The 13,366-nt window shown below is 40.2% G+C and overlaps 1 protein-coding gene across 1 annotated transcript in view; it reads left to right on the top strand.

The window, feature by feature from the left end:
* Positions 1-4,278: 4,278 nt before the first annotated feature.
* The window catches only part of LOC149147855 (SAC3 family protein B-like), a 40,540-nt gene continuing 31,452 nt past the window's right edge, over positions 4,279-13,366 (top strand). Inside the window, exons 1-7 of the mRNA XM_089439331.1 lie at positions 4,279-4,710; positions 4,798-4,979; positions 5,487-5,587; positions 5,737-5,952; positions 6,057-6,284; positions 6,372-6,463; positions 6,644-6,737. Coding sequence (XP_089295457.1) covers positions 4,379-4,710; positions 4,798-4,979; positions 5,487-5,587; positions 5,737-5,952; positions 6,057-6,284; positions 6,372-6,463; positions 6,644-6,737 — 1,245 coding nt within the window. The 5' untranslated portion in view covers positions 4,279-4,378. The remainder of the gene's footprint in view (positions 4,711-4,797; positions 4,980-5,486; positions 5,588-5,736; positions 5,953-6,056; positions 6,285-6,371; positions 6,464-6,643; positions 6,738-13,366) is intronic.

A 13,366-nucleotide genomic window follows, 5' to 3' on the forward strand; every position in this document is an offset into this window, starting at 1 on the left:
ATGGAGCCTTGAAGATACTACATCAGATTACTACAGGGCTTCCTAAAGGCACTCTTGTGCAGTCACATTAGTGCAAGGGGTGTACTTTGGGAAAGTTTGTGAAAGCCACCTTTCACGAGAAGGATAGTCGCGCCACGACGATCCTTGAGAGAATTCACACAGACGTGTGTGGACCTTTCTCAGTAGCTTCGATAACAAAGCACAGTTATTATGTGATTTTTGTTGATGATTTCTCTTGAAAGTGCTAGATCTTCTTCATATAGAAGAAGAGCGAGACATACTCAAAGTTCTGTGAGTTCAAAGCACTGGTCGAGAAGGAGTCGGGGAAGAAGGTGAAGGCTCTTAGGAGCGACAATGGTGGTGAATACATCTCTGGCGAGTTCAAGGATTTCTGCATCGCAAAAGGGATTCGAAGAGAGCTCATAGCTCCCCATAACCCACAGCGGAACGGGGTGGCTGAGCGGAAGAACAGAAAGATCATGGGTGCTGCACGGGCGATGTTGCATGATCAGGGCCTACCACTTCACTTGTGGGTGGAAGCATGCAATACTGTAGTATATGTGCAGAACTGTTGTCCTCACAGGATACTTGGCATGAGTACACCCGAGGAGGCTTATTCTGGTAAGAGACCTGATATTTCTCATTTGAGGATTTTTGGTTCTAACGTTTACATGCATGTGGCGAAGGATGCCAGGAAGAAGCTGGAGCCGACCGTAGAGGTTGGGATATTTGCGGGGTACACCGATACGCCCCACAACTATCATGTGTATTTGCCAGACAGTGGCAAGACTGTTGTGCGACGGGATATAAAACTTCAGGAGGAGAAAGCCATGAAGTGTTCGCTTGAGAGGGAGCCACACTTGCATGCAGATGAGGATCTATTAGTCCCTAAAGATGAGCTTTAGGACGTGGATCAGCCACAAGACGAAGTTCATGGAGTGGAAGAGACCACTCATGCAGTGCCAACCATCAGAGGGCGAAAGCGCTTGACAGAAGCTAAGCGACTGGCTCAAGATGCAGAGAAGGTTGTAGGACCACCTACAGCTCAACGTAGATAGAGACAGTCACCTGATCGGTACACTGGATACATGGCTCTTATGAGCAAATGTGTTGTGACTGAGCCATCCTCTTTCGAGGAAGCTGTGGAGGATCCCGCATGGGTAGATGCCATGGTGGAAGAGTATGATTCGATTGTCAGAAACAATGCATGGGAGATTGTCCCAAGACCGAAAGGGAAATCAGTGGTGGGTTCGAGATGGATCTACAAAGTTAAGCAGGCAGCTAACGGGAGTGTGGAGAAGTACAAGGCAAGATTTGTTGCCCGAGGCTTTTCACAGATAGAGGGGATCGATTATGAGGAGACCTTTGCACCTGTCACAAGGTATTCTTCCATATGGATGATTCTTGCTCTCTCAGTGCAGATGGGGTGGCACATTCATCAGATGGATGTGAAGACTGCGTTCCTCAACAGAGTCATTGAGGAGGAGGTGTACATAGAGCAGCCCGAAGGTTTCGAGATCTTCAGCAGCGAGTCGCATGTGTGCATGCTCAAGAGAGAGCTGTATGGGTTGAAACAAGCACCACATGCTTGGTACACACGGATAGACAGTTATTTCACCGGACTTGGATTCTCCAAGAGTGAGGCGGATCCTAACCTGTACCAGATTGTGGTGGAGGGTAAGTTGCTTATCATTGTACTTTATGTAGATGATTTGATTCTAATAGGTGATGAGCTGTTGATACTTTCATGTAAGGATGATCTTGCTAAGGAGTTTGAGATGAAAGACTTGGGCCTCCTTCATTATTTCCTGGGATTGGAAATTTGGCAGTGCAGTGATGGACTATTTGTTTCTCAGGGTAAGTATGCTCGGGAGATACTGGAGAAGTTCAACCTGCATGGCTGTAAGCCTGTTGATACTCCTCTTCCTGGAGGTTGGAGGAAGGAGGATGCTACTTCGGTGGAAGTAGTGGATACCACTGTTTATCGATAGTTGGTGGGGTCGCTTATGTATCTGGTCAATACACGACCTGATATATTCTATGCTGTTAACCAACTTTCACAAGTTATGGTTAAGCCAACCAAGCTCTTTTGGAAGGCAAGCAAGCATGTATTGCGTTATCTCAGAGGCACATTGGGATATGGATTGTGGTACAAACATGAGGATGAGGTGAAGCTATGTGGCTTCACGGATGCAAATTGGGCATGGAGCCCAACGGACAGAAAGATCACATCTGGAGGGGTCTTTAGTATCGGGTCGACAACAGTTTCTTGGTACAGCAGGAAGCAGAGATCTGTGGCACTCAGTTCAACAGAGGCCAAGTATATGGCAGCAAGTTTGGCTGCATGCGAGGCTATATGGATGAGGAAGATCCTGGTCGGGTTGTTCGGTTCATACTTGGAGCCTACTGTGATAACCAGAGTTGCATTAAACTCTCGGCTAATCCAGTATTTCATGATAGATCTAAGCACATTGACATCAGGTACCATCATATCAGAGATTGTGTGCAGCGGAGAATCATGTTACTTTCATACATTCCAACGGAGGATCAGGATGTTGATATCTTGACGAAGGCGCTCACCATGAGCAAATTCGAATACCACGGAAGCAGGATAGGGGTTGCTGATAATCCATATCTTGTTGAGAATGCAACAAGATGATGGAGCTTAGTGGAAAGAAGTCACCTTCACTAAGTGGGCTCGCAGGCTATTTTTGGCGCAAAGTCTATTTTTAGACAAATGGATCATGGTCTATGAGTTGCGGGATGCTATTTGTGGATGATTGGTCATGTTGGTAAAAATAGATGGACTTCTATTTTTAGACATATGGGTGGTTTCTATTTTTGGAATGCCAGGCTAAAAATAGAATAGTCGAATATTATTGTCTCATAATAATATTTGGACTATAAACATTATCTTATCCTCTTAGAGCACTTCAGTTTGAGCTACAGATGTGGCACATGCAGCTGTCAGAAGGAAATACGCTTTTCTTGTGGGTCAGTTGAGCTATTGCATGCAGGACTTCAGTTAGAACTCATGTGGTTGAGTTTGGTGGAGTTGATGGAGTTGTGTTCAGTTTGACTTGGTTAAACTAGTTGTATTTAGTCTAACTGCAAATACACTAGTGATGAGTGATGTGAATTAATTGTTAAATTAATTCACTAATTATTAACTCATAAAGCAACTAAAGAATACATCAGTTAACTCAGTGCATGGACAGTTCAGTGGAGACATGTGTTAGAGGTTGAGATTGCTATCAGTTGTGACTATAGTTGTGCATGAGATCTTGCACAATCAATGGGATTGAGTAATGCCAATGAGGATTGCGTGGTTCAGCCAAGGAATACGAGTTTGCTTCAACTATTCATCATTATTCTCTTGTAGGATTGCGCAGTGGAGGCAAGCAAACAGTGGAGGAGATTTGCGGCATCAGATCTGAGCTAGTTTGTGTGTAACAGGTGGAGATAGTACTGAGTACTTGTGAGGAGTATTGTACTATGTATTGTTACATGTTCTCAATCAATATAATATACAAATAGTGTGGGGTTTTCAGCTGTATGCTTTCCCCGGATTACATACTGTGTTAATGTGTGCATGCGATTGATGTTTCATTGTTTTTAATATTGCAAAATTGATGATCAACGTAGATGAGGTTATGTATTATGTATGTATTCCGCAATAGTGTATAATCGAGATAATCTCTGTGAATAAGTGTCATATTATTCAAAATTTCTACAAGAATATCAACACGCCTGCCTAACCATATAAACTAATTTTGCTGTCACCTTGCAAGAAGATTTGTCCCAAGACCAAACAAGCGTACCCCTTTCATTCAACAGAGTTACACCATTAGATAACAAATTGGTAACAAAGCAGTCGCATTATGGAGAGCTAACTAAGAAACCAAAAGCCAATACTCTATGGAGTAATTAAAAAAAAGAGTTCAAAACTTGTCTTTGAACAAACAAACCTCGCATCTCAATTCAATTATTAATAAAATTGCAAAATTTTAATATTTAAATTATATTTTTAAATACATAAATAAATTTCCCGCCTTAAAACTCATATTATACTTGGATGGTTTAGCCTAAACCATGAATATTTAATAATTTAAAATAATAAAAAATAAAAAAATAGAATATTTAAAATGGTGCCCCTTTTAACCTTCCTTGGAATTTATTTTAATTTAAAATGATTTAATGAACGTTTGGGCACATTCAATACGTGTGCTCATATGAATGTTTAATGCAGGACATTACATCTAAATATAAAATCAAGAGCATTTGCGAACTTTTCGTGTGGTTTGAAGGGCAATTCGAAATTATGAAGAGACACATATGCAAATAAGGTCGGAGCACTGGCAGTGGCTGCGAAAAGAGAATGGCGTTCAAAGGTTTCACGGGCAACAAAGGCCCAGTCGCTCCCCCAGAGGCCCCCGTTTCCTTCGGGTCTGAACAGTCGTCTGCTCCTCAAAAAAATCCGCGCAGGTCTTCTCCTCCTCCTCATCATGCTTCTCCTTCTTCTCTGTCTCCACCTCGACCTCGATCTCGATCTCCTAACCCCAGAACTCCATCCCCACCTCGACCTCGACCTCACATTCAAACTCACACTCAGCTCAATGGAACAGACAAATCAAAGCCCAACAGGTCCAGGTCCCCCACGCCTCCTCCCCATCTTCCATTTCCGCAACAACAACAGGATGAACGCCAAAGGTATCTCTCTGCTGTTTCATCTAACTCAGTTATGTACGTGTATATTTAATTGTATATGTCAATCTAGGGAAATGGTTAAATCTGCAGAGACATCGAAGCGAAGGCCAGGAGATTAGCTCGTTTCAAAACATATGTCAACCAGTCCCTTCCATCTCCACTGGATCAACAGTCAAATACGCAACAGACCCTGGTCAAGAAGGAAGCTGACGAGATCATGGATACTGAAGATGCCGAGCCTATTATCGGTGCCTGCTCTGAGATGTGCCCAGGTGAGTTTCTTCTTTTTCTTAAGTCCCGGCATCCAAGAAATACATTCCAAGGGCTGCACCATAGGTGCTCGACTTCCTTCAGCTTAGATTTCAGGTCCGAGGGCAACCGATTCTGCCAAAATGGCCCAGAATTTGCATCCAGTCTCATCCTGTGAAATTCATGGTGAGGATGGAACCTCATCGAAAATGGAACCTCGTGGAAGGCTAAAAGGTCTGTTAGTCTCACCACAGAACCAAGGCCCCAAAGGCTAGGTGGGGTTTTGACATTTTCAAAAGAGTTGAATTACCAGTGTTAATACGCTCGAAATATCAATATGTTTTCAGTCTTTCACCTTGAAGATATGCTGGAATAGAAAAACTCTTTAAGGTGTTCTGTAAGTCATAGCAGACTTGTAGCAGGTTCGATATACCCAGTGGTCTACATGGACGGAAAATAAGTTATTTATTTGTTCTTTTGATTGGGCTATGACTATGTCCATTTTCAATTCCTGCTGGCACATTTTACAGACTCTGAACGGGAAGAGCGTGAGCGAAAAGGGGACCTTGACAAGTTCGAGCGTTTGGACGGAGATAGAAACCTAACAAACAAATCCCTTGCTGTGAAAAAGGTAAAAAATAATTGCAAATTTTCAGTTGTGAAAAGGCCTTCAGTTAATTTAGTAAGCAGTTTTATAGAAACGGGTAGCAATTCATTTACTATTGTAAGTTTGGTATTTGTGGTTGCTGAATTGCTTGCTGCAATCTACCCCCCAAACAGTACAACAGAACAGCGGAGAGAGATGCAGCACTGATAAGGTCCCTACCCGTGTTACAAAAGACTGTAGACCATCTTCTTGATCTCTTAAATCACCCGTATGATGAGGATTTTCTGAGCATGCATAATTTTCTGTGGGATCGAATGAGGGCCATTCGTATGGACCTTCGAATGCAGCATATCTTTAACCGGCAAGCCATAACAATGCATGAACAAATGGTGTGTGACTTAGTGCTGATGGTATTTTGACTTATGAAACCATAATTTATATTATCATCTTTTTAAGGTGGCATGCTTACATTGAAACTGATGTTCTCTGCTAGATCCGATTCCACATCATAGCTATGCATGAGTTATGTGAATATACAAGGGGAGAGGGCTTCTCAGAAGGCTTTGACGCACACCTTAATATAGAACAGATGAACAAGACATCTGTTGAATTGTTTCAAATGTATGACGACCATAGAAAGCGTGGTTGCCCTGTTCCCACTGAGCCAGAATTCAGAGGCTACTATGCATTGCTAAAGCTAGACAAACATCCCGGATATAAGGTGACGCTGCTTCCATTGTCATGAAATTTTTAGAGAATTGCCGGTTGCTAGTTGAAATGTTTATTCACACTTTGCTTATTTACTTAGGTGGAAACTGCAGAGCTGTCCCTTGACCTGGCAAAGATGACTCCCGAGATAAGAAACACAAATGAAGTTCTATTTGCTCGGGAGGTAGCAAGGTTTGGTGTCTATCCTGTTTCAAAGGATTATGTTAGTTCTTCAGTAACTGATTAGTGCTTATTTTCCCCTATTTCTGGTTAGATTTATTTCTCTACAGTATGGTTAATATATTTTGCTCCAAAATATTTATAAAGTTAACAATATGGCACAGATTTGACTGCTTATTCTCTGGATTGCAGAGCTTCTAGATCAGGAAACTATATTGCTTTTTTCCGGCTTGCAAGAAGAGCAACCTACCTACAAGCATGCTTGATGCATGCTCATTTTGCTAAGGTTTAAAGCTTATAATCCAGATTTCTGTTCCTTTTATGTCTGCTCCATTTCCACAGCTTGTTTAGGTTGAGCACAGACATAACTGTATGGTTTTCAATAACATGAAGCTATAACTATTATGCATCATAGCTTGTAGGAAAACTAAGAAAAAAATTCAGTTTACTGTAAGAGAAGGTCTTCATTAAAATCATCCGTTTTGCTGATTTGAGGCTTGTTCATGTTGATGCTTACAAGGTTCGTTTAAAGTTTATATCTTCATTGATACATCTTCGAATGGATACCCAACATTGCAAGCATTTTTTCAGCTGCAGCATAGTATCCACTTTGCATAATACCAAACTGTCAATCAAAGTTTACTCTGATGTTACAGCATTCATACGATGAATGACACTTATACAGCTGAAGTCTGAATCAACAATGGAGTTAACAAAGGATCCAAATAGTGTGAATAACACCAGCATAGCTGAACTGGCCTTGAATCCCCCACCAATGGAAGCAGATCTAGTTGCATCAAGTGTGTCAGTGCTTTCAGAGATCTGTGACTGTTGCCGACCATCTTAACCATTCCTTTGGATTTGTTAGCTGTAGATCGAGTATCAGTGGTTAATTAAATTACAATGCTTTTAAGAAAAGAGGAAACCTGTCTGGAGGTTTTTAAACTGAATGTTTCATACTTCAAAGATACGAGCCCATCTACAGGGGATCTTAATATTGGTCATTGGAATGAATTGAAATGAGGGAGAGGTGAGCTGATATTATCTTGGTTATGTTCTTTGGAGAAGGGGGGAGTGAGTTTGGCTCACTATTGAACTTAAACTAATTTGACATAACCTTCTTTTAAGTTGTTCTCGCATTGGTTTATGATTGGCCTCCAAGTGTTACAGAGTTTCAACTCGTGATCTTTGTTTAGAGTGTTGTCCCTATTTCTGATTTCTGATTCTTTTTTCGTTCTCTTTGTGTAGTGCTGTACTCTCGTTGACAGTTTTGTATTTTCCACACAGATCTGATGAGCAGTGTTGTGAGAGTATTCTGCAAGAGCTGATCTAGAATCTCGATCTATCATAAACATGAATAACAAATCAGCTTTATAATTAAAAATATATTATATTAATTTATAATAAACATGACTAGCATATATATATATATATATATATATATATATATATATTATTTTTTATTTTTTATTTTATTTTATTATTTATTTATTTTAATTTTTTATTATTATTATTTTTTATTTTTTTCTATAATTAAAGATATATTATATTATTGTATCAATATATAAATGAAATTATTAATATTAAGTTGTTATAATTAGTGGCAACTAACCCCTTCGGCATCAACGATAAACAAAGGTAGCCCACAATCCTTCCGATGGTGAATAAGGTCATCCCCAACCTTTCTAGCGAGCCGACAAATGATACATCACCAATCCATGGCCATCCCCTGATGAATGTACAAAGGCAATCCAATAACACTTCCAACAAGTTGCGACCACTCTGGAATCATGTTTAGAGAACCCATTTGAACCACCGTAGAGAACCCTCAAAAGTATTTATTTGAGGAATCTAATTGTGGGAGGGCATATGCGAATGCATAGCATAGTGGGGGTTTACTTTTAGGTCCCACTAATGGGTAGGGTTTACATATATGTGTTGGGGTTTAGATTTTAAGTAGGTACAAGCTTGAATTTAGGTTTTCCTTTTTAATTTATTTTTTAATATCAGACTGAGTGGGGTTGAGGTACGATTGTTTGTCCCCTATTTTTCTACAGGGATGTATTGGGAATGTCTTAGAAGTCCCCACATCCCCAACACCATCCCCAACCTTTTTGGAATGTTCCCGACCTAGTTTTAAGTTCCCAAAATGCAGGAACACAAGGTATGTGGTTTTTTGTTGTTGTTTGGGGGGGGGGCACGCGGCAAGGGGACGCGACCCTGTGCAAGATAGATGTGAGTTCATAGATGATTTTTGCTGCCTACAATCTAATAAGCCCTTTATTGACCAAGGTTTTGATGGTGTTGTAGGAGTGAAGGCAACCTTGATGTTTTTCCTTCTCAAGATTTTGGCAATTTTTTGTGGCCTCCTTGATATATGGCAATGTGTGTTTTGGGATATCCACTTCCCAATTTGTGTGTGTTCTATTCACTGTTTTGTGGATTGCCTTGTCAATTTACTCATCATCAATGCAATTACTGTAATCTTGTACATGGCAGTCAAAACTATAATTGATGAATACGACTACTACAATCACAAAGATGACAACGATTACAAATATGAGAATGATGATATTTGTGTGCTAAAACCACCCTTGATAACTTGATGTCTCCTTCCACTCGTTTGGGTTTTGGTGGAAGGAGACATCACCAAGAATCTACGTTGCCCTAATGTAAATATGCTCTACGCTAAGGCTGTCATGGTAAAGAAGGCCTAAAACATAGACATGAAGACGATGAGGATGGCCTAGCTAATATGTTGTCCAGAGAAGCCTAGCCGCAGTCATGAAGGAGATTTGGCCGCAGTAAAGAGGCTCCTATTCACAGCCTAAAGAGGCTCCAATACGCTACCCAAGCCTGCCCTAATACGCTGCCTAAAGGATGCCCTAAACCGCAGTCAAAAGAGGCTTCTTAGTCGCAACAAAGAAGGGAGATCTACTCACTGTTTAGGGGAACTTGTACACGCAGCAAGGCAACCCTAATCCACAGACATGAGGAGGCCATAAAGGAGCCTTAGTTGCATATCTAAGGAAGGGTTAAATGTGCCCTAGACGCAATTTATACATGGCTGAACACATGCCTAAATGCAGTCACCTTAACACTGTTCTAGGCCGCATTTTGTGGAGGGTTTCATGTGCCCTTAGACTGCTGCGAGAAGGGATCTGAATGGTTCCTTATATGCAGTCTCATGGCTGCCCTAGCCACAGGAAAAGAGAAGGTTACAACCTTTCATTAGTGGGACTATTTGAGAGGTCTACTGTATCAAGGAGGATTGCAATGATGCAGTGTGGAGGGCAGCATCTCATTGGAGGACAATCGCAGTCATTAAGAGCAATTTTGGGCCAACTTAGAGGGGCTGTTAGGGACTGTGGTCAGTACCCTAACCAGTCCCTGAATTGCAACATTACAGCATGTTCAAGAGTTGACATTTCTATAGGCTAAATGTTGTTGCGTTAATAATGATTGGACAGTTTGAAGATGCAACACAAGGAGGTGTAGCATGATGATGAAGAGCAGAAAGATGGGTACAACATGATGAGGTATAACTCAGCAGCGATGCAGCATGGCGCAGCTCTGTGACGATGGACATGGTATGATGGTGCAGCATGGTGCAACACTATGATAGGGTGATGGAATCACATTAGTCCATATTAGTTACCACATGAGACATCTTCTTAGAGAAGATCTATGTTCTTATCTTGTCAAGTCAAAGTGTTGAATTTTGATGTATATGTACTATCTCTCTCTCTCTCTCTCTCTGCTGAATTATTGAAGAACATATAAGAAGAATTGATCAAGGGTTTCCCCACATTGGGGTTTGTCCCTGGCTAGCGCCACATCTTGTGTCCTCTTGTCTTGGCTTGTCTTCTGCGATTTATGTTTATGTTCTATCTGCAATTTACTTTAATGCGGATGTGATTGCTAATCTGGAAAAGGTATTGAGCTAACTGTGAAAATTAAAATATATTGCTCTAAGCATAGAACATACCTAAACTTAACAAGTTGAAAACATGGAAACAAGAAACTAGAACAAAATGAGGATTAATAAGGTAGATTACAAACTAATCTATTAACACAAGGAGAAAAATAGTCAAGAGTGAAACTAAAGCTATGAGAATCTTGTCAATCAACAATATCCCAAAGCTTGAATGATAAATTAAGTATTGGTGCTTGTTTTTAAATGTAGCAGTGCTCACTTTGCTACAATATTTTACTATATTGAGATAGCATATTAAAAAGGGGAGATAGGACTCACTAATCTTAGGATTGACATATGGTCGTGCTATTATTTGATTAATGACTAACATGATTCTTAAGACCTTATGTGGACTTTGTAAGTCAAAATTTATAATAACCCTAGTTAGGCTTAATTACAAGGACCTCATTAGGATGCATTTCTACAAAAAGGAACATTTGGAGTTGAATGTGGACCACTATTAGTAGCACACATGATATATAGAGAAAGAAACACCGTTAATGAAAAGGAGAGGCAAATTCTAATTGAAGTTAGAAAGTTTGTGTGTAAATAAGCAACCATAGTCATAAGTCATGGAAGGAGAGATAGTCATAAGTTGTGGAAGGGGAGATGCTTTAACTTGGAGATAATAAGTATTGAAGGGGACTTCATGAAAGGGTGTGCTATAAAGATGATGACAAGTTATTCATAATTGTAAAGAGCTAGAAGAGGCACTCTATGATGTGTGAGATATTGTAGTTGTCTTCTTTTATATCATGTTCATTTGATGCAAGGGGTGGAGCAACAACTGTTGGAGGGGTTTCATGACGATGTTGGTGTTTCCATCAACTGATTTATTAAGAGCTTGTTCTTCCTCCATATTATAAAGAGCTTGCAAGTGATAATGTTATGTAGTAGCAACTATGTTTGTATATTGTGCACATCAGGGTACAAACTTAAGAAAATGGGGATTGTTAGTAGTTGTTGGTAGTAGAATGTGGAAGGCTTGGATTTGTGTTGAAGGTTTGATTGAAAATGAGTTTTAGGTGTTATCCATTGGGAGTTGTCGTTTGTTGGAGCATGATCATCATGTCTTTCATGAATTGTTGTTGTATTAATATTTGTTGAAACGTATCAAGAAAATCTTGTATCGTCATCTTTGTGGATGCTGAACAATATTCAAGTGTCTAGTGCAATGTTGCACGAAGCGGGAGCGAAGCGGAAGCGGAAGCGGGAGCGCGGAAGCGTCATTTTCCAAAAATCTAGGAAGCGAAGCGTCCGCGGAAGCGTCTGCTATATATATATATATATTTTATATTTTTTTGCATTTATACTCAAAACAAACATCCCAAATACCAAATTAATTGTAGAAGACATGAAAACATGCATATTTTTGCATAAATCAAGATAGATATGGCATCCATGATTCCATTGTAGTTACTAGTATGTACAACAATCATCTATATTCTAGCTATTACAAACATACATCAAATTTTTAAGCATATTATAAAACATAAAACATTTAAGCATATTATAAAACATAAAACATAGAGCATATTATGATTTATCTAGCAAGTGAGCAACTGTCAACATTTGTCATGTCCAAAATTCAAATAATAATGTTTACAAAATATGTCACTTGGTCACAGCCAAGTCAAAAAGGTTCAAAATTCAAATTCACAAGTCTACAAGTCTAATGAGTAATCTATGACAAAAAGTAATAGATTGTGAATATATCTACTAATCTCTCCTCCTTCCACCACGAATAGAACGTGGTGGCGGGCCTCCACGTGGTGGCAATGAAGAAGATGGTGCCTGTGGAAGTCGTGGCACTGAAATTGATGAAGAAGAACCCCCTGCTGTTGGTGTTGAACCATGGAACCTAGGAACCAAGGGACCAGATGGGGGTGGTGGCATATCAACACGGTCATCATCATCCTAGAATCGCTCAAAAAATTCATGCAAAAAAAAAGCACTAGTTAACAAAAAAATTAAAAACATGAATTAGAGAAATGCTTTATAAGGGAAAATTGGAAAATTCATACCACAATGGACATACCTGGAAAAGAGAATCCTCTAATTGCTCTAGTCGCAACACTCCATCCTCCAAATTGGGCTCCTCTGGATTCTTGTCCCAAATCAACAAGTCTTTATTAGACTTTGCATCTTCACAGTAATGGGACAACAATCGCAAGTTGTAATGAACATAAACCAAGCTCTCTGCCCGGTCTAAACTCAACCTGTTCCTTTTAACACTGTGGATGAAAGAATAAGAGCTCCAACACCTCTTTGCAGAAGAAGTGTTTACCACCTGTGATAGCACCCGCAATGCCAAACTCTGTAGAAGTGGAGTACCCCCTCCATGCATGTTCCACCACTCAAGAGCAGAAAAAGTCTCTCGATCTCTAATTGCATGCATGCTCCCAAATGGACCAGTGTTGAGCGTATAGTTGCTCACCTGTCTCCGTACCAATGCAGCCTCCTCCTCATCAGGGATTAATTTACTCAATGCAGCCATATATTTTTGGTGAACCTCTTGATCTTGGTGTGGTTTTCTCCTGCTTCCCCCCCTAGGTGCTGGTGTTGAAAGCCATGATGGATGATAGTATTTAGGTGTCAAAACATATGCTAATGCATGCAATGGAATATTTAGCATTTCCCATCGGTTTTGCACCTCTACACGAATATAATTGTACAAGGTGGTATCTCTAGGCTCAACAATGTCTTTAATCTGCCCCAACATGCTATCCATTTGCTCATACACCTCCCCAATTACTGGTCGATCTAAATCTGCAAACATGATCATGTAATAAATTGGTTTGGTGAATTGCAAAATATATTTAACCTGTGACCAAAAGTAACTGTCAAGAACAGTGTCCTTGACTGCATTAGCACCATCTGTGTCAGTGTTAATTTCATCCCATGTCTCAGCACACACCAGATTAGTTAAAGCTTGTCTC

This window comes from Pinus tabuliformis, chromosome 9, assembly GCF_031772625.1.
Source record: "Pinus tabuliformis cultivar Carrire ecotype Pingquan chromosome 9, CPIR1, whole genome shotgun sequence".
NCBI lineage: Eukaryota > Viridiplantae > Streptophyta > Pinopsida > Pinales > Pinaceae > Pinus > Pinus tabuliformis.